Source organism: Cnephaeus nilssonii (genome assembly GCF_951640355.1).
Source record: "Cnephaeus nilssonii genome assembly, chromosome: 19".
Lineage (NCBI taxonomy): Eukaryota > Metazoa > Chordata > Mammalia > Chiroptera > Vespertilionidae > Cnephaeus > Cnephaeus nilssonii.
The window spans coordinates 9,176,823-9,196,743 of record NC_137090.1 but is presented as its reverse complement, the minus strand read 5'-3'; the positions used below and the strand labels follow the sequence as shown (position 1 = coordinate 9,196,743).

The window sequence follows — 19,921 nt, the reverse complement described above, 5'->3', positions numbered from 1 at the left end:
CGCATCACCGCCCCTCCTCCAACCTCCCTGTTCTTTCCGTCGGGGAATCAGAACGCCTGGCGGAGCTCCCATGGGGAAGAGCGTGCTGGACTGGGAGTGGGACCCTGTGCACTGCATCGGGCCACAACAGAACCCGCCGCACAGGCCATTTAGACACATAACGTTCTTTGCGTCCAGATGCTTTGCTGGCCAGGCAAGAGCAACACTCACCCTCCTGCCGGCCAGGGCCGCGGGGAGCCCGGGTCACCCTCCTGCGGGCCAGGGCCGCGGGGAGCCCGGGTCACCCTCCTGCGGGCCAGGGCCGCGGGGAGCCCGGGTCACCCTCCTGCCGGCCAGGGCCGTGGGGAGCCCGGGTCACCCTCCTGCGGGCCAGGGCCGCGGGGAGCCCGGGTCATTTCAGGGCCCGGCTGTGCGTCTCTCACGGAGGGCTGTTCCCGACCTTTCTGTCCCCAGAAGCTTGGAAAGAACCTGTTCTCCCCGTGGCACTTTTTCTTTCTCAGCTTCTGACCTCCCCATCCTTCTCCCTGGTCTGGCTTATCTATAATAACAAAAGCATAATATGCTAATTAGACTGGACAGCCGAGTGACCTTCCAGACATCATTCCGGACGTCCTTCTGGACAAAGCCACAGTGGCAGGGGTCAAGGCAGAGGTGATTAGGGGTGATCAGGCAGGCAGGCAGAGAGGTTAGGGGCGATGAGGCAGGAATGCAGAGTGGTTAGGAGCAATCAGGCAGGTAGGCAGAGTGGTTAGGGGTGATCAGGCAGGCAGGCAGAGGGGTTAGGGGTGACCAGGCAGGCAGGCAGAGTGGTTAGGGGCAATCAGGCAGGCAGGCAGGCGAGCAGTTAGGAGCCAGCGGTCCTGGATTGTGAGAGGAATGTCCGACTGCCGGTTTAGGCCCAATCCTGGATCTGGCCTAAACCAGCAGTCGGACATCCCCCAAGGGGTCCCGGATTGCGAGAGGGTGCAGGCAGGGCTGAGTGACCTCCCCTCCGTGCATGAATTTCAGTGAAGGAGTATATGTCCGAGGGCCAGCCCGCTTCCTACTCTGATTGTCATCAGCGTCCTGGGCGAGGAAAAACCATGGAGTGACGGGAAGGCCACTGCCAAGTGCTCGGATGTGTCTGGCTGTTTGTGGACTCCCGACCCCCCACCTCAGGAGGCCGGGTTCTTCCTTTTGCAGGGTCCCCAGTGACAATGCATGAAAGGGCGTGACTACGTGGAGGCTGTGATTTACCATTTATTTACTGCCAATATTTTTTACTTTGGACGAGGGTGAGCTATAGATTTTCATTTTATTTGTGTGTGTTTTTTAACATATTTTTCTATTGGTTTTTAGAGAGAGAGGGAGAGGGAGAGAGAGAGAAGTATCAATGTGAGAGAGAAACATTCATTGATCGATTGCCTCCCGCACACTCCCCAGCCAGGGATTGGACCTGCAACCTGGGCACAAATTGAACTGGCGACCTTCTGATGCACAGGATGGCACTCCACCAACGGAGCCCGGGGGGCCAGGGCCATAGATTTTTGTTTCAAATGCTCTTCAGGAACAGCCTCAACTCATCTCTGGAACAGAATTCCCTTAAAACCAGCTCACGTTTGGGAGCTCAAACTCTCTGACCCCCCCCCCCCCCGCCCCGCCCAAACTTCCAGCAGAGCCGAGGCGGTGGAGGCAACTCTCCAGGTCACAATTTTCCGTAGAAAAGTCCCTCCTTCCCCTGTGAGTGTCCTGTGTCCTGTGTCCCAACCGTTCCGGTGGCTTTGCTGCTCAACAGACTGCAGCCGAAGTTCTCTGCTGGATATGTCTCCGTCCAACCACCCGCTTCTCTTCCATGGCTACCAAAACCCCGCGTGGAGGAGGAGGAACAGGAATCAGGGAAGCTCTGCACCGACAGGGGAAAACGCCAGGGAACACAATGGACACCACCGGTGCCGCTGGAATCAAGAGCCCTCCCGGCCCGCCCGGCCGAGGCTGGGCCACAGCTGGCGTAAACGGGCTGCACACACATCCCACACAGCAGTACGGCTCCCAGCAGAAAGGGCGCGCTGAGGGAGCAAAGCCTAAAGATGCAATTCCCCCCGGAGTCCTCTTCTCCCCTCTCCTCTGCTCTCCTCCCTCCGGCGGCGTGGCGAAGGGCCGAGAGCTGCTGAACCCGTGTTCACGGGTGGAGAGAACTCCTCCTCCGGCCTCCCACGGCCACAGAAGCAGGGTGGAACGCGCCAGACCCATAGCCACGAGGACCAGCTCTCGAGCCTATGGACCCTGGGAGGTGGCGGCCCCAGTCCAGAGCTCAGTTTCTCTTGTGTCCTATGCAGGGGCGTTAGGGGACCAGGAGCGGGGCGTCTGGTCATCTCCAGGCGGGAGGGGGTCTCTGGGGCAGCTACAGAGTAGACGGTTGACAGCCCCAGAAGGGGGGACCCCTGGCATCAAAAGAGGATGAAAGTGGGTTATTGTTCCTTAAAAACTCAAAGGTGGTTGCTTTTCTGCCCCTGCTTCCATACGGGCGTGTGATGGCCAAACTGTAGCTCTGGCTCCACAAGCCACCACTGTCCCCTCTTCCCGGCCGGGGTGTGTCCGGAGGAGGCCCACAGAAATCCCTTCTCCGCTGCCTTTCTGCCCTTCCGAGGTGGGACCTGGCCTCAGCACTGCTCGGCCTCCACGAAGCCCTCCTTCTCGTGGCCGGCGGGCTCCACCTCGGTGTAGGTGGAGTGGTTGGGGTGGTTGCGGAACCTCATGGCCGGCCAGTGGTGAGGTCTCCTCTGCGGGGAACAGACCAGAGTCAGCGGGGATGAGCTCACCCACTGGGGACCACCCCCCAAGGACAGCGGGGAGCACCGAGACTCTCTTTACAAGGACACGGAGTGGGGGGAGGGGTCTACTGAGTGCTGGGCGAAGGTCAGGGCCCTCCCTCCGCTGCTGGAAAGGCTGCTGGGATGTGAGGGCTGCGGGACTCAAGGTGGAAGCTTTAGCAACACACGGAGAGGAGCCCTGAGACCGTGGAAAGTGAGGAAGCAGGTGAGAGAGGGGGTGACCTGGGAGGCGCTGGAAATGCCGAGAGAACAGGTCCTACCACAGAGTCCGTTGCGGAGCTTATGAAAATTGCAGATTCTTGGGCCTGTCTCAGACCTACCCCAGCAGCACCCCTGTGGCTGGGGATACCAGGCCAGCTGAGGCTTATGCATGACTGGTTAGGACTCACAAGAAACAGGGGGCGAGGGAACAAAAAGGAGGGAACCACCTGGGCCTCTGGGTAAGGAGGTCAGTGCACCCTGAGAAGGAGGTGGTGGTCACAGAGGTGCCACCGCTGTGCCAGGAGGAGAGCCAGTGAGAAGCCAAGCGCGGGGCTGGGACAGCAGCTGCTGAGCTCCGTGGCCCAGTATGAAGAGGGCTGGGCCTCACTCCCATGCTGCAGCGTGGGCTGGCTCTTCCAGATTCTGAGACGTGCAAAACCGTAGCATCCTCAGTGCAAGCTCCCTGTGATCACGGTTCGTCGAGTCTGATCTAAGGAACCCACACAGCAGCGTGCTCTCCCTCCCGGGGGCAGGCCCACGCCTTTCTTCCCTCTTGGGCGTTCATCTCCTGAACTCCCAGGGTCCCCAGGAGACTTGCAGCCAGGGGAGCACTGGGCAGCGGCAGCTCGTCCCGGGCTCACCCCCTGGACCTGTCTCCAGGCCGCCTTTTCTCTGACTTCCCAGTGCGTCAAGCGGCCCCGCCTCCTTTCTCTCCCGTGACATTTCTAGAGAGCACAAGCAGCCCCGCCTACACGCGCTCCAGTTGTTTCCTCTGTCCTAAGCCCTTCCTGGTTCACTGTCCCCAGCTTTAGCAAACCCACTCTCAAAAAATAATAATTAAAAAACAAAAAACAAACAGAACCCTCACAGCAAAGAGGCAGAGACCTCAGCTCCATTATGGCTTTGGACAAACACCGGGCCTGGAGTCCGGCCACGCGGGACCATAGACCATTAGGGGTGGGCTGCCCAGCACTCAGTGGCCATGTGTGGCGTTTCTGGCCCCATTTCTTCTCCCTGGGGCCTCATTTCACCAGCGGGAGAGCAAACGCAGGCAGGACAGGAGGCCCGGAGGCGTTCCCTGGGGCTTGGGGGCTAAAAGGGCACTAGCCAGTGTGCGATGGGCCTGGATGGAGTCGGTGAAGGCTCCTCAGGTGGGAACAGGAGCCGGGCGCGTGGCGGGGGAGGGATGAGCTGGGGAGAGGCAGGTACTGAATGGCCAGGGAAACTCAGAGGCAGAAGCAGAGCGGGGAGCCGACCTCGATGAAGAAGAGCGCGGCGTTGGAAGTGGGGTGGCCGCTGATGTAAACCCCCGCCAGGATGATGGCCGCCACGACGAGGACCGCCAGCACGATGCCCACGATGGTGCCCAGGTGCACCGGGGGGCCCTTGGTCTTGGGGGACAGGTTGTCCTGAAGGCCTGTGGAGAGACCGTTAGGGCAGGGCTGCTGCAGGGAGCAGGGAAGGGGGGGGCATGGTGTCCTGGGTGCTGACAGAGCCCCAGAGGCGGAAGCTGACACCCCCTTCTGTCCACGTATCCAATTCACACAGAGGCGGGGCTGGAGCGGGTGGAATCCTGGGCAGGGCATTCACGTTCTTGGCTCGGGTCAGGTGGTTTTTCAAAATCGTTTCAAGTTGCCCAAATGCCGATGGAATAAGGACCACAAGAGAAGTTCTCACTGATCCCCAGGCCACATAAGTACTTTTAGGGAATTCACACTGGGCATGTGACAGGTGAAGAGCTGGGGAACTGGAATCTGGCTGTCTGGATTCAAACCCAGACTCTGCCCCTTACTAGCTGTGTGGCCTGGGGCACATTACTTAACCTCTCTGTGTCTCAGTGATCGTTTATGCAGACCAAGGGTAATAATCACGACCTGCTGGGGTTATTGTGAGGGTTCAAACAAAATAATGCTTGTCAGGTACTGAGGACGCTGGCTGGTATCTCGGAGGACCCCAATAAGCGCCAGGTATTATGGTAGCAAAATGGCCACCGGACTGTGACCTGTCCATGACACCGGACTGTGACCCCCTGAAGGGTAGAGACAGTGTCTTATTCCTCTCCATGTCCTCAGCGCTTAGGGAAAAAAGGCCAACCTATCGTAGGAGCTCAATAAAAGACATGAGCGAGGTCGTCTGAAGGCCAATAAACCAGCAGCCACTCTTGAGAGCATCCCAAGCATTTGAAATATATTCCATGGAGGAAACGGGGTATTTCCATAGACGGCTGAGCTGGCAGCGCATCCAGTCCCACCCTTCCTGTGTGGCTGAGGTCATGGAAATACAGAGAGGTGAAGTGGTTTGTCCAAGGACAGAGCCCGTGCCAGCTAACTTCCTGATACCACCTTGCTATTTGCTTCTCCTCCCGACCCTGAAGGGATGTGGAGATCACGAAATAGACACAGAGGAGCATGCAAACGGCAGGAATAATCTCATCTTAGTTACACGGCTAGTGGGTGGGATGGGATTTTTAAAAGGCTTTTACATGCATCCAAAAGCATTGCCTTCCCCACGCCCTCTTCTCTGCAAGCAGAGGAAACCGGGGAGAGAAATTCCCCTGGGGCACTCGGCAGCAGGTTCGTGCATCTGTCTGCCAACAGGTGGGGGAGCGGAGGGGAGACACCCCCCCCCCCAAGCTGGCCTCCCCTGACCTGGCCAGCAGCCAGCCAGCAGCCTGCAGTGACGCTGGGGATCTGATGGTCAGGACTTGGGCTAATGAACACAGGGTGTAGAGAGGGGAATGTGGCTCAGCTGCGCCCCTCCACCCTGCGCCCACACCCCCCAACACACACGCGCACTCACACCGGCTGCCCACAGAAGAAGAGCTCCACCCCTGGTGGGAGCCACCATCAAACTGCGCTGCATTCACAGCCTCTTCTCTCCTGCGGGACCCCGACCTCCCAGGCCCTGCAGTTAGGGGCTCTCCCACCTCCCCGTTGCAGAGTTGGCAGCAAAGGCCTGAGCTGGCTCTGGGCAAAAGCAGGAAAGGTGGGGCCACCTCACCTCATCAGTGAGACTGGCCTCCCAGGTAATCCTGGGGGAGGGGACCCCACCTGCCGGCACCCTATAAAAATGGTGACCAACGTTGAGGTACCCTCTGCCAGCCCAGGCGGGGAGTCAAAGGAATGCTGACGTGAGAGAAGATGCTCTTCGCTCACGGTGAGGCCACAGGCCGCACACCACCACGCTGCCCGGGTGCAGCCCAGTCGTCTCCTCTCTCTCGTTTTAGGGGGGTGGATATTCAAGAGCAGAGAACCACAGGAGGTTCCCAAGATGGGAAATTCTAGTGGAGATACATGTTCCTTCAATCTAGCGGGCCTGTGCCCAGGAGCCCCTGCCTTCCCACCCAGCGGGAGGTCTAGGAAGCGCAGGCTGCTGCTGCTGTTGCCCCTCCCCCACTGAGAATGCAAGCGGAGGCCAGGCACTGCTGGGCCTCCTCTGGGGCGGGTCCAAGAGGCTGGGCTCTGAAGAGGGCAGGCAGCTCTGTACTCACCATCTCCTCCCGCATAGGGATTCAGCTTAGTGTCATCTTCCAAAAGAAAGGAGAGAAGGCGGGAGATTAGTGGAATCATTACGGCCTTTGTCACTCTAGGTCTGGATGGGACTTCAGGGAGGTTCAGTCCAACCCTTCATTTCAGAGGCAAGGAAACTGAAGCACAGAGAGGGGAGGTGACTTGCCCAAAGTCACACAGCAGTGCAATGGTAGAAGGCCGTGAACAAGCCAGCTTTTCCTAGTCTCATGTTCATTCATTCATTCAACCAATACTCATGGAGTGTCAGCTATGAATTGAGCACTGGGAGCAGGCACTGAGGATAGACTTGGTCTCCGCCCTCAGGGAGTTAACAGGTTGGATGGAGGGAGGGACCATTAAGATCCAGCCTAATGAAGCTCTGACTGGGGCCTCACCAGACCAAGGGAGACAGGAGGAGGGCTGGGGAAAGGGTTCTAGCCGGAGGGAAGAGCATGAGCAAAGGCCCAGCGCCAGCAAGAACTTGGCCAGTTGAGAAATAAAAAGCAGTCCAGTGCAGCCGGAGGGTGGTGAGGATGGGGCAGGGGTGTGGAGAGTGAGGCTGGGGGGGGTGGGGCACGGCTGCTTGGCACCACGTTGAGGACCTTTCACGCTCTCCTAAGGGGCAATGGGAAGCTGAGGAAGGATTTGAGGAGGGGGTGAATGTGTCACAAGATCAGATTTGCCACCCAGCAGGCGTGCCTCAGTGATTCAGCATCGACCTATGAACCAGAAGGTCACAGTTTGATTCCCAGTCGGGTCACATGCCTGGGTTGTGGGCTCGATCCCCAGTGCAGGACTTGCAGGAGGCAGCTGATCAATGATTCTTTCTCATCATTGGTATTTCTATCTCTCTCTCCCTCTCCCTTTCTCTCTGAAATAAATAAAAATATCTATATTTTAAAAAGATCAGATTTGCCTGGAGACCTCCCCTAGGGTACGATGTGGAGGACAGATTTCCACACCAACACCCCGTCTCTCTCCACCTCGAGCTTGCTAAATGTGTTCCAGCGGCTGACCCTTCCTGTGGCTCTTCCCCGAAGTCCTGTGGGGACAGGAAAGCGAGGGTTCCCTGTCGGGACAACACTCTAGGACTGCTTTAAGCAGCAACACTCTAAACTAACGGGACCAGGCCACAGTTTAGGGCTGCCAACATGGGTCCTGTCCTCTTCCCCCTCCAGCACCTCCACCACCATCTATGTCGTTTTATTTTATTTATTTTTTTAATAGAATTTTATTTCAGAGAGGAAGGGAGAGGGAGAGAAACATCAATGATGAGAAAGAATCACTGATTGGCTGCCTCCTGCACGCCCCCTATTGGGGATTGAGCCAGCAACTGGGCATGTGCCCTTGACTGGAATCGAACTTGGGACCCTTCAGTCCACAAGCTGACACTCTATCCCCTGAACTAAACCGGTTAGGGCACCATCTATGTCATTTTATTTTATTTAAAAAAATATATATATATTATTGAATTTTTACAGAGAGAAGGGAGAGGGATAGAGAGTTAGAAACATTGATGAGAAACACCGATCAGCTGCCTCTTGCACACTCCCCACTTGGGATGTGCCCGAAACCAAGGCACATGCCCTTGACCGGAATTGAACCTGGGACCCTTGAGTCTGCAGGCCGATGCTCTATCCACTGAGCCAAACCAGTTAGGGCCCATCTATGTCATTTTAAAGGCTTTGCCGGCTTCTCTCTGTCCACAGGTGTTCAAGGCCCTTGCGATCTGTCCCCGATCTTCTTGCCTCATGTCACTCGCCACAACTCCAGACGGCTGCGGTGGCTGCCACAAGCTGCCCAAGGCTCTCAGGCACCCTCCGCTCGCACGTCTCTGAGCTGCTGCATATTCTGTTCCTCCCCCAGGGCGTGCCCTTCCTCCCCTTCACTTATTCCTCTTTCAGGAGTCCCAGCCCTGAACCGACCTCTGTGTGAGGGGTTAGGGCTGGAATTAGGGTGAGACAATGAAACAGGGTCTGATCCCCTGTCTTTTACTTACAATTTTGATATTTTGTTCATTATGGAATTTTTGGCATCAAGTTTGGTTTTTACAAATATTGCATTAAAATATTATTGATCCTGATTATTGCTTTTTTTGTGGGAGGGGGGGTGCCTTCTAAAGTTTAACACCTGCATTGAGAACCTCACTTGCCTGTATCTACAAAATGGGCCCGTGGCTGAACGGTGCTTTAACATAGTCACTTCCTTCTTCTCTCCTTTCCATCTGCCCCTTTCTTTCTCTTTTTCTTTTCTAAAATGTATTTTTAATAATGTCAGAGAGGGAGAAAGAGATAGGAACATCAATGTTGAGAGAGAATCACTGATTGGCTGCCTCCTGCACGCCCCCTACTGGGGATCAAGCCCACAACTCCGGGCATGTGCCCTGACCAGAATCGAACCCTGACCTCCTGGTTCATAGGTCAACACTCAACTACTAGGCCATACCAGCTGGGCCCATTGGTCCCTTTTTCTTTTTCTTTTTAAATATATTTTTATTGATTTCAGAGAGAGGAAGGGAGAGGGAAAGAGGAAGAAACATCAATGATGAGAATCATTGATCGGCTGCCTCCTGCACACCCCTTACTGGGGATCAAGCCTGCCACCTGGGCGCGTGCCCTGACCAGGAATTGAACCGTGACCTCCTGGTTCATGGGTCGATGCTCAACCACTGAGCCATACCAGCTGGGCCATTTGGCCCTTTCAAACAGGTACCTGGCTCAGGGGGGGTGGTAAGAGCCTACAGGTCTCTAGTCTTAGCCTAGAGGCAAGGAGCTGAAACCTAGATTTGGTGTATTGAACATGGATAAGAGAAAGGAATTTCTTTTACACAGCCAGTCCCAGCCAGGCCTGCACAGGCTTCTGGAGACCGTGTGTGGTGCCTCAAGTGGATGGATCTCCGGCAAGACACCCCCTCCCAGGCCTCAGGATGGCAGAGAAGCTCCCGGGACAGCCAGGCCTGAAGAGACAGGGACAGATCAGCAGCCACCAAGATGGACACAGCTGCCCTACTCTGACCCTCTGCCAGCCCCAGGCCTGAGGTGGGATTCTCCGCACTCCAGCTGGATAAGGGTTGAGAAAAGAGAAGTTATGGGGAAATGAGGCATGTCTGAGTGTTTAGAATGAGTCTATTCTTTCTTTCCTTTTTATTTTAAATATATCTTTATTGATTTCAGACAGGAAGGGAGAGAGAGAAACATCAATAATGAGAGAGAATCATTGACCAGCTGCCTTCTGCCCAGTTGGGGATTGAGCCTGCAACCTGGGCGTGAGCCCTGGCCAGGAATTGAACCATGACGTCCTGGTTCCTAGGTGGACGCTCAACCACTGAGCCACGGTGGCCAGGCTAGAATGAGCCTATTCTTTCCACAGGGAGGATAAGACCTCCAGGTTCTGTGAGGATTGCTAGTAAGATGAACTGAGATATTGTACAAAATGCCTGGCCCTGGGCTGGACAATCATCTCCCCTCAGCCCTGACGTGGGCCAGCACAGCGTTAGAGCCTGGGGTGGAGTCCCCTCATTCTAAACTTGGTTCTGCTTCTCACCAGCAAGTGACCCCAATGGGGGTCTCTGAGCCTCAGGCCCCTCATCTGTGAAAGGACAGGGCAATTCTTATTCCCCGAGATAATCCCTGTCAGAGAGGGTGATACTCCAGGGCAGTCGCCCTTCCCCAGGGCTTCTCTCCCTCCTCCCCCGACGTTACCTTCCGTGGTGAGGCTGTCCAAGGAAAGGGAGGAGGAGGTGGTGCTGTGGTCTCCATCCGAAGGGCTGACGGAGCTGCCAGGGGAAGACGAGTAGTGGCCCTCGTCCTGGAAGTCCTCACACGTCCTGCCCTCCGCCTGTAAGACAGACCAGGCCGCCCTGGACAGAGGCCTCGCTGATGGGCGCGCCACACAAATGAGGACGGTGGGGCGCTTTCATCCCTTGGTGGTCCATGCATGGTCCACGCATGGGGATCTAGCCAAAGCTGTGCCCTGCATGCCTTTAAGCTTTCCACTTTATCCTGAAAGCAGCTTTTATATATATATATATATATATATATATATATATATATATATATATATATATATATATAAAAGGGAACGGAACTGTGACTTCCTGGTTCATGGGTCAACATTCAGCCACTGAACCACACTGGCCAGCCCTGAAAGCATCTTATCTTACAGGGCAATGAATCTGTCTACTGTTTTGAATCCTTCCTCAAGGAAGGAGCCGAGATGCCAACTTTAAATAAACAGAACAAATCTGTACATTCACCAATGGCCAACGGTAGAAGTAGGCCCTGGACAAGATTCTTTTAAGGCCAGAAAAAAGACTGCTCACCCAGCCTTCCTAATAAAACAGTGGGGCCTGGGGGTTTACGTTTAAATGCTGGGCCCAGCACCTTTGCCCTCTCACCAACTGTGAGATGCAGGCCAAGTCACTAAACCTCTCTGAGCCTCAGTTTCCCCTTCTGGTCAGTGGGGCACCAGCTCCAGCTCCTGGGGCCACGTGAGGAGTAAATCAGAGCAAACGTAGGGCAGCATGCAGGGGCGTGTGCTTGCACTGCAAGAAGAGATGGAGAGGGGAAGGGAGGGAGAAAAGGACACATGGATGACCCACGTGTTAGTATAAGGGGTGACAACAGGACGCTCCCCACCCAGGATCAAAGTGCGGAGCATTCTGGGAGATTCCACTAGTGAGAAAGAACAGGTATGGGATGCTAAATGGGAGGAGCCTGCGACAGCCCTCCTCACTCCCAGAATGACTGCCGCCCCCAAAAGCTGAAGGCTGGAGCCGCAGTTGCTTCACGGATGTCCCCAGGGGCACAGCCTCCCAGAGGATCCGAGTCCCAGGTGGAGGGAACGATTTCACCGAGAACCAGGCACCTTGAGAGGAGCTACCAGGCGAGGGCCTGCTGCTCCCCACAGCCTGGCTCAGGCACGCCTCTCACCTCCTGGGCACAGCCGTAGGCCAGCCACTCCTGGCGGTAGCGGTCAAAGCCACTGGAGCACCTGCAGGGGGAACCAAAGGTCAGAGGTGGAGGTGAGGGTGTGGGAGTGGATAGAGAAGCTCTCCCCTTCCTTTCCCCCCATTCAGCAACAGCTCTCCCAGGGCCCGGGCGGTCCAGCTCCCCGAGACCACTGGGCAGCGGCCCTCAGCACCAGGCGGCTGTGGAATCAGGAGTCAGACCCTCCTGGCCCCTCTATTCCTTCCCCAGGAGGATGGGAAGGCATTTGGGAAACCCTCGCTTTCTTTCTGACCCAGCTCCCGAGGAACAAGGCCTCCCCTGCCCAGACGAGTGTGTAGGGGGCTAGACAGACCCCATGACCTCCCATGACCTTTGGGGTCCCCTTGACTTGGGGCCGCCAGGAAATGGCTAAAAATCCAGGGAATTCACACGCGTGGTCTCATCTGGGGAAGTCTTGTTCATTCCCCGAGACCCCTTTTTTGGCGTGGAAGGGCCTGCACTTGGCAGGGAGAGGCTGGGTGAAGCTGGACCTCAGCAGGTTCAGCCAACACCCCCCGCCCCCCCGTGTGACATTAAAGGGCAGACAGGAGGGTCCTGCCCCAGGCTGGCAGAGACAAAAAGCTGGCCGCCCAGGGCTCCCGGAGAGGACATTGCGCAGCTCCGCTGGGCTGCAAGGCGCCAAGCACTTGGCTAGGGAAGGGGCGGAGGCGTGAGGATAAACCAGAGAATGTTCTCCACGGCCTCGTGCTTGAATTTCCGATTCCCACTCTTTGGTGCCAGGGGAATCCATCAGGCCCTACTCCAGTGCAGGAACATCTGCTGGGGAAAATAACATCACGCGCCACCAGCGTGAAGAAAGGACTCATGGCTAGTTCACTTTCTGCACCAGCAACTGCCTGCGCATCTGCCCGAGAACGGGGAGGCTGAGGGCCCAGGCCCCCGGGCACCGGCAGGGTTCCTTCTGAGGATGACTCTGAGCTGCTCCGCCTGTTGCCCTGAGCCACCCACACGCCTCTCTCTCGGGTCCTCTGTGCCCTGGCTGTGGGGGACGGAGGATGAGGGGCACTATTGGAGGATGGGAACTAACGTTTCTTTTAAGCCACAATGATCCCTTCAAGGACTGAGCCTTTATCCTTGGTCTAAGAGCATCACCTGCTGAGCCCCGAGCCAACCAACCCGGATTCCAAGAAGCAGGGCATCAGCAATGGCCGCTCACTGAGTGCCCTCTGAATGCCAGGTGCTGCCTCAGCCACATGCTGCTCCTGCACCATCTCCTGGGACCCTCCCAATGGCACGTGGGAAAGCTCATTTCCTGAGCCAAATCCTGGAGTTAAGGTCACCCTTAGACTCCAGAGTGGGCCACCGGGGGGCGCAATGTGGGATGACAGGAAAACGCCAAGGTCAGTGACATTGTCTAAATCAGGTCCAGGCCCAGGGCAGGGAGGGGAAGTCCTGGGAGCCCGCTGAGGGCCGAGGCGGTGGAGGGGAGAGGGTGAGCCAAGAGTCCACGTGGTGATTGCAAGCAGCTGTTGGTGGGAGAGGCCACGGTGGCCGGCCCCAGTGCGCCAGCCCTGCCCTCTGACCTTTTAGGGGCTGCAGAGAGCTCTTGGTTGGAGCCGAGGCTCCAGAGAGCTGGCAGTGGCTGAGCCCAGGCCCGCGGGCACCTGAGGACCAGGCGTTTCCAGAACCACGTCAGCCTTGCACACTCTGATGAAGCACTCTGTCCTGCAGCTGACAGAACCACTGCACAGGCAGCGTCCACACCGAGGCCTGCCCTCCCCCAGCCTGACCGACCCTCGTGAAACTGGCATGCTCCCTGGCACCAGAGTGAAGATCTGGGATTGGGCGTACGCGCTCCGTGCGGCTGTCGGTGAGAGGTTTGCTCCCATCTGACCCATTTTGCAGCTCTCATGGCTCAGCTGTCGCTAGATGCTGAGTCACGCCGTGGCAGCCAGCCCCAGGGTTCCAGGGCTCACCCAGGCGCCTCTGGGTCATCGGCCCACGCCGCCCAGATGGTGGCTCTCGAACTTCAAAGTGCACACGATGGGCCTCGCTGCGAGGCTCCACTCGTAAAAGAACCCACCTGGGGTCCACCCTGTGCATTCTCTCTGTGACTTTCATGCAAAGGGCCCTGGACACTTTGCAAAACGCTCTTTGGTGTTTGAGGAGTTAAAACAACGGTGCATTCCTCACTCATGTTTCTCTGACCACAGAGCCCCAGCCCCTCTTACAGAGAAAACAAACAGTGAATAAAAGCTGTGGGAGGAACACCTGGGAGGCCTGAGGGGGAAGGAAGGGGGTGGGGGGGTACTCTCTCCTCCCAGCGGGACCTGTGTCCTGTGTGCTCGGCAGGCCGCCTGTAAAGGCGATGGCTTCTATTTCTACGCCAGGATGGTGGAAAGGAGCAAAGGAAACGCTGACAGATGCATCACAGCTGTAGGGGACTCGGGGACTCTGTAGTTTGCAATTTTCAAGATTGCCTTAAAGGCATCCCACTCTCATGAGAGACCTAGCGCCCCTCTGCCATTTACTTATCTCGGACAGGAGAACAGGGCTCAGCTTCTGAGCCTCGTCTGTGAGGAAAGGGTTTCAGGACCAGGAGTGGAAGATGAGCTGGGTTTAAGAACTTTATCCCTGAACCCGCCTCTCGTCCTAAAACCGAGCAAACACAGCTCTGTTTGCCCCGGCTCCCCGCAGATGCCTGGCATTTCCATTCCCCCGGTTTTCAGGAAACCCCGCTGCAGCCTGAGAAAGACCCCCTGGGGTCCTGGAGCTCTTACCCCAACAGCAGTGGGTCTCTGGGTCACCCCGTCTCTGAGCCGGCAGGTCTCACGTGTGTGTGCACATGAGGCACCACGTTGACATGCGGGCTCTCTCCCAGAGCTGCTGATGCAGGGCCTGGGGCGTGTCCCCGGGACCCACGAGCCTCAGCTCTCCGATTCTGGAGCGCTGGAGACCGAGGGCCTCTCTGAGAAGCCCTGCCCTAGGACCAGCCAGCCCTTCCCAGGTGTGAGGAGGGGGCTGCGGCAGCTGGGGTTTCTAGGAGCCCAATGTCATCAGAGGGACCCTGCCACACAGGCACCTTAACTGGTCACAAGCCTCAGGGAGAAGCTCCCTTCTGTGACCTTCTTGTCCTCAGGGTCAGAGCGGACTAGCCAGCGATCCCGATCCCGTCACCTTGGCAATGAGGCCTGAGGCAAGGACCCGGGCCATGCTACCCTCTGCCCCTCCTCCACAGACTGCCTGCGAGGACCAGAGGGTCAGTCTGGGCACAAACCTCTGGAGGACGTGGCACCAGCTGCAGTTGAAGGTCAGGTCCGAGGACATGCAGGCATCGCAGCTCCGATGCTGCAGGCAGGCTGCAAGACAGAAGGCAGTGGCCCCTCAAGACCAGGTCCCCCAAAAGTACAACTTTCCTGAGTGCCGAGTCCTTACTGAACTCTGCAGCCTCAGACTAGCAGGGACACTGGAGTTCATTAACGCCTCCCTCACTTGAGTCCAACCCTGATTCCTCCATCTCTCCCTTCCTCTTTCCCTCCCTCCTTTCCTTCCTTCTTTCTGTCTCCTGGGGCGGGGGGCAGGGGTTCAGGCCCTCAGCTGGTGCTGCCACAAAGCCCATGCACTTTTTTATAAGGAGAGACGGGCCCTCACCCAGAAAAGCGGCAATAGAAGGCTCATCTCATGAGCAGCTGAGCAGAACACACTGATAGAAGCAAGACGTGACAACCAACGACAGAAAAGTGACCCCTCGGTTCAATAAACATCGCATGCATTTCTTCACTGTGTGCGTTTTCATGGGACTCTCCCACAGTCCGCCAGTCAGGGAATCCGTGTGCATTCCATGGACCCCCATTCCATGATGGAAGCTGGGAGCCAGCCCTTGGCGAGTGGGAGAAAAGCCGTCGTGGGCACAGAGTGGACACCATTAGATGCTTTGTGGGAGGGACTGACTGTAGGCAGCACTGCGTCCGTTTGTCTGCCAGGTCTTTGCAGGCCTGGAAGGGTGGATGGAGAGCCACGGGCAGGGAATAAGCAGGAGCTGGCCTGGCCTGAGAATGAGAGCTCTGGCTGGTTTGCTCCCTTGCGTATCCAGGGGGCCTAGAACAGTGTCTGGCATGAGGGAGGCAGTTAACATGTTTACTGTTATAGATGCTGTTGTTGTCCCCATTGAACAGAAGAGGGAACGGAGGCTTGGGGGAGTCACTGAGCTAAGAGTGGCCGGTCTGGGTGTGAATGAAGGACTGTCTGAGCAGAGGGTCTGAGCACTTAGCCTCTGTGGGGTCCCTCTGCCCCAGCACCTGCCCTCACCCCACACCGCCTTTTCATGAGCGTCTTCTAGAAGAGGGACCAGCCAAGGGGTGCAGGGGCTCAGAGATGGCCTGTCCACATCTCTGGAAGAATCTTGGATAATTCTGCCCTCCCCGCCCCCCCCCCCAATAGATAAGGGAGCGAGCCTGGACTGGGGTGGGAGTGGGGGTGGGGGGAGATGCAGTTTTTGGAGGACAAAGCTAATTGGCCTCCCAGGGGCTCCAATCGCAGCCTCCATAACACTGTCCCCTCCCCCACCAGCTGCACCCACAGGGGAGCCCACGTCCTGGCCATTCCCAGTGACTCTGCAGGCCCCTAAATGGCCCTGGTGAAACCGAAAACAAACCCTGGGTGCTGCGTGGGTGCTGATAAGACCCACTGACCTTTATTTCTCATCTGCATTTCCGATGTCCTGCGTGCTAGTCAGTGCTCACCACACCCACTGGAGGGGTGGGAAGCGGCTCACACGTACAAACAGTGTCCCAGAAACTCATTCCCAGGATGGTTCGCTTCTCCCGCCCGCCCGCCCGGGCAGTTAGCCCTGTCCTTGGATGTCCTTGCTCCTACATGAAGTGTTATTCAAGCCCTAGGATCTGAGATTTGCTCTCAGCAGTTCTTGAGAAACCACCGTGCTCAGGCCCCAGGCCTCTCTGGCCCAGAGGGAGGCCTGAGGCCTGCAACGTGTTCTCGCCCTGTGACCCCATGGTGTCTGTGTCCTTCCTCATTTCCAGGAGAGGACCATGTGACCTGGCATTCGAGAGCCTCCTCCTCCTCTTCTTTCTCGACCCTCTGCTCCCAGAACCTCCAGGGAAGAGGAGAAGGTGGGGGTAGGGAGAAAGATTCAGAATACAGGGAAGAGGGGAAGGTGGGGGTCGGGGAAACAGGCAAGGAATGCCCCCGAGGGCAGGGAAAAGGTCATGGCTTCCCAAGCTGGGAGGTACCGTGAGACAGAAGAGAAGTTAAAACCCTCTTTAAAAATCCAAGGTCGGGAGTGCTGTCCTCTCCCTCAGCCTCCCAGCTGCTCGGACCAGATCCTGACCAGCATCCCACCCTGATCCTTCAGGTAAACAGCAGCAACAGGGGCCTTGGCCATGACCTGCTTTCACCTGTAGGTGCATGGGGTGTAGAGAGGGGAGAGGGCCAGGGCCCATGGTTCTTGGAGAGCTGCTGGCGAAATCCTCTATGGCCTCTGCCTGTGGACTCCAGCATCCCTCTCCTCTGAGGAAAATACACCGATAATGCATTGACCCATAATGCTTGTCCACCCTTCTCTCCCTGGTGGATCATTCCGTTCCTGGACTATTTTTCCTGGGGCTCCGTCTACGTTCTGAGAGGCGCCCCTCTCCTGGGTTTCAATGATGTGTGAACAACTAGCTGTCGTCTGTCAAGCACAGACCGCACCCCAGGCCCGAGAAGTGCCAGGTAGTGCCAGAGCTGCCATCTGTGTCCTCAGCTCTCCCTACTGTGGTTCAAACCCTGACCAACGCTCTGGGAGGGAGGTGGTGTTAGGCCCAGGAGACAAATGAGAAATGGAGGCCCGAGTTGCTCGGTGGCCATCCCCACACAGGGGAACGGTGGTGGGCCTGGGAGTAGAACTCCGTCTGTTTGACTCCAAAGATCTTTCTAGGCCACAGCTGCCCTAGACTGCCTTCCCCTGTCAGTAGGAGTCACGCCCGCTTACTTGGCAATGGGGTGAACTCCACGGCCGACGTGCTGGTGACCTTGCTGGGGTCCAGCTCCACCCGGTGGTATTCAAAGATGGCCCTTCGCCGGGATTCTGAAACAGAGGCAGAGCCTGTCATCAGGAACAGGTCACGGGCAGAGGGCTCTGAGGCCCGTACCAGGAGCCTGGTGGGGGGCAAGAGGCTGTAGGGAGTGGAACTGAGGGCAAGAAGTAAACCCTTCAAGCTGGGATCGTGATGCTGGTGCTGCGGGGAGACGGCGGACAGGAGTTGACCTTGAGAGAGCTTTGTGTTATCAGCAGGTTTAACTACTCGGTGCAGAGGCCTGGCTGCGCCTGGGGTCAGGACATAGGAGGTGCCACGTTCCTGCTTGCCTCCGTGCCTTCCCAGCTGCTGCGCCCTTGACCCATAATGCATTTCCACCTTCGCTCCCTGTCAAGCTCACCCTTCTACATCCAGCTCAAAGGCTACTTCCTCTGACAAGCCCCCCTGGACCACGCCCTCCTCTCCCCCACCCAGGCCAGGTGCCCTCCTGCTGCTGCATTCACCGCCCTGTGTGGTCTCTAGGCTTTATCTGGAGGCGGGGGCATGAGGCGTGAACCTGACCCGCAGTGAGCGCTCTGCACATGTCTGGGGAAGGACAGGCTGACCTTGGAGAACCTCTTCCTTCCTGGCCAGAGTGAGGTTCAGGGCCTGGAGCCAGGCTTATATCCTGCCTCCGTCCCTGAAGAAACTGCCTATAGGATCTCAGAGTCAGGACACCCCCGTTTTGATTTGAGTTTTGTTCCCAACTCACTGGACAACCTTAGGGCCTCAGTTTCTTTCTTTCTTTTTTTAAATATATTTTATTGATTTTTTACAGAGAGGAAGAGAGAGGGATAGAGAGTTAGAAACATTGATGAGAGAGAAACATCGATCAGCTGCCTCTTGCACACCCCCTACTGGGGATGTGCCCGCAACCAAGGTACATGCCCTTGACCGGAATCGAACCTGGGACCCTTGAGTCCGCAGGACAGTGCTCTATCCACTGAGCCAAACCGGTTTTGGCGGACCTCAGTTTCTTGTCTGTGAAGTAGAAAGACAAAAACACATGATCTAACACCCTTTGGGATTGTGGATGAAAAGACTTTTCCTAAAATGGCAATCTGCGCTGCTCCGATATTTCCCACCACACCCCCATAATCACCCAAGAACCATGACTTGGGGTTGGCTTCCTTTGGCTCTGAAAAGCAGGAAGCCAGCCCCTGAGCTTTGTGAACGAGTTCCCCATGAGGGGAAAGGGCCACTTAGTGTTTGGTGGACCCAGCACCCCTTCTTCTTCCGGATTGCTTCTTCAATTCCCTTTCGGGGCACTTCCCCCAACCCCCGCCTACATGTCTGCGGAAGTTGCCTTCTTCCTCCATGACGCGGACTCCCTGGCCACACAGTGATTGGTCCAGGGCTGAGCATCTAATGAAAGCCGGACCAATCAGAGACCTTCCCTGGGACTTTGCAACTGTAACCAAGAGCCCCTTTGCTCCCTACGAAGGAAGCTAAGATGCAAGCTTGGAATCCATGAATGGCCACAGTTCCAAGCTCCTGGGGAAGGCCAGAAAGTGAAACTATCTTGTGCAGAGAAGCAGAAAGTACTGGTGGCATTCCAGACTCTGGAGTTCCAGATCCTGCCCTGGTCCCTGTCTGACCAGTTGTCAGCTCTCCTGTGCTCTGTGGGCCACTTCAGTGTCCCCACGGGACCCTTTCCCCCACATAACCTAGTCCGAGTTGGGTTTTTGTCACTAGAAGCCCAGAGTGGGCGAGGAGATAATTTTCTCATTCAGCTGAAGGGGGTTTGGAGAAAGTTCCCCAAAGTGGCAGTAGAACTCAGTTGGGGCATCCATGAAAGAGAGGGTGTCCTGTGCAACTGCTGGGTGCCCCCGTTTCCCTCCTTTATGAAGAATCTGGGAGCAGGGAGGCATCTGCTGCTTAAAAAAGTATCTCATCGTGGGGTGGTGAACACACAACACAATATAGAGGATGTGTTATAGAATTGTACGCCTGAAACCTACATAATTTTACCGACAAATGTCATCCAAAGAAATTAAATTTAAAAATCTCTATATATAAAAGCCTAATATGCTAATTGTCCCTCCATCCATTAACTGTTCGACCAGTCGCTATGATGCACACTGACCACCAGGGGGCAGACGCCCCGACCGGTAGGTCAGCTTGCTGCTGGGGTCTGGCTGATCGGGACTGGGCAAGATGGGCCGGACATGCCCTGGAGCCCTCCCACAGTCACTCCCCAGCCCTGATCATGCACCCGTTGGGTCCCTCAGCTTGGCCTGCACCCTCTTCACAATCCGGGATCCCCTGGGGAATGTTGGAGAGCCAGTTTTGGCCCGATCCCTGCAGGCCAGGCTGAGGGACCCCACCAGTGCACAAACATGTGCATCGGGCCTCTAGTTATATATGAAGAATATCTC

The 19,921-nt window shown here is 56.6% G+C and overlaps 1 protein-coding gene across 2 annotated transcripts in view; it reads right to left on the bottom strand.

Moving 5' to 3' along the window:
• Positions 1–1,250: 1,250 nt before the first annotated feature.
• Positions 1,251–19,921, bottom strand: part of PLXDC1 (plexin domain containing 1) — a 56,480-nt gene continuing 37,809 nt past the window's right edge. The window contains exons 8-14 of one of the 2 annotated variants that reach the window (XM_079797443.1): positions 17,459–17,554; positions 14,747–14,828; positions 11,452–11,512; positions 10,222–10,357; positions 6,502–6,537; positions 4,268–4,428; positions 1,251–2,759 (exon numbers count right to left, since the gene is read on the bottom strand). In XM_079797443.1, the coding sequence (XP_079653569.1) occupies positions 2,640–2,759; positions 4,268–4,428; positions 6,502–6,537; positions 10,222–10,357; positions 11,452–11,512; positions 14,747–14,828; positions 17,459–17,554 (692 nt within the window). In that variant the 3' untranslated portion in view covers positions 1,251–2,639. The remainder of the gene's footprint in view (positions 2,760–4,267; positions 4,429–6,501; positions 6,538–10,221; positions 10,358–11,451; positions 11,513–14,746; positions 14,829–17,458; positions 17,555–19,921) is intronic. The other variant, XM_079797442.1, reaches the window with a different exon arrangement.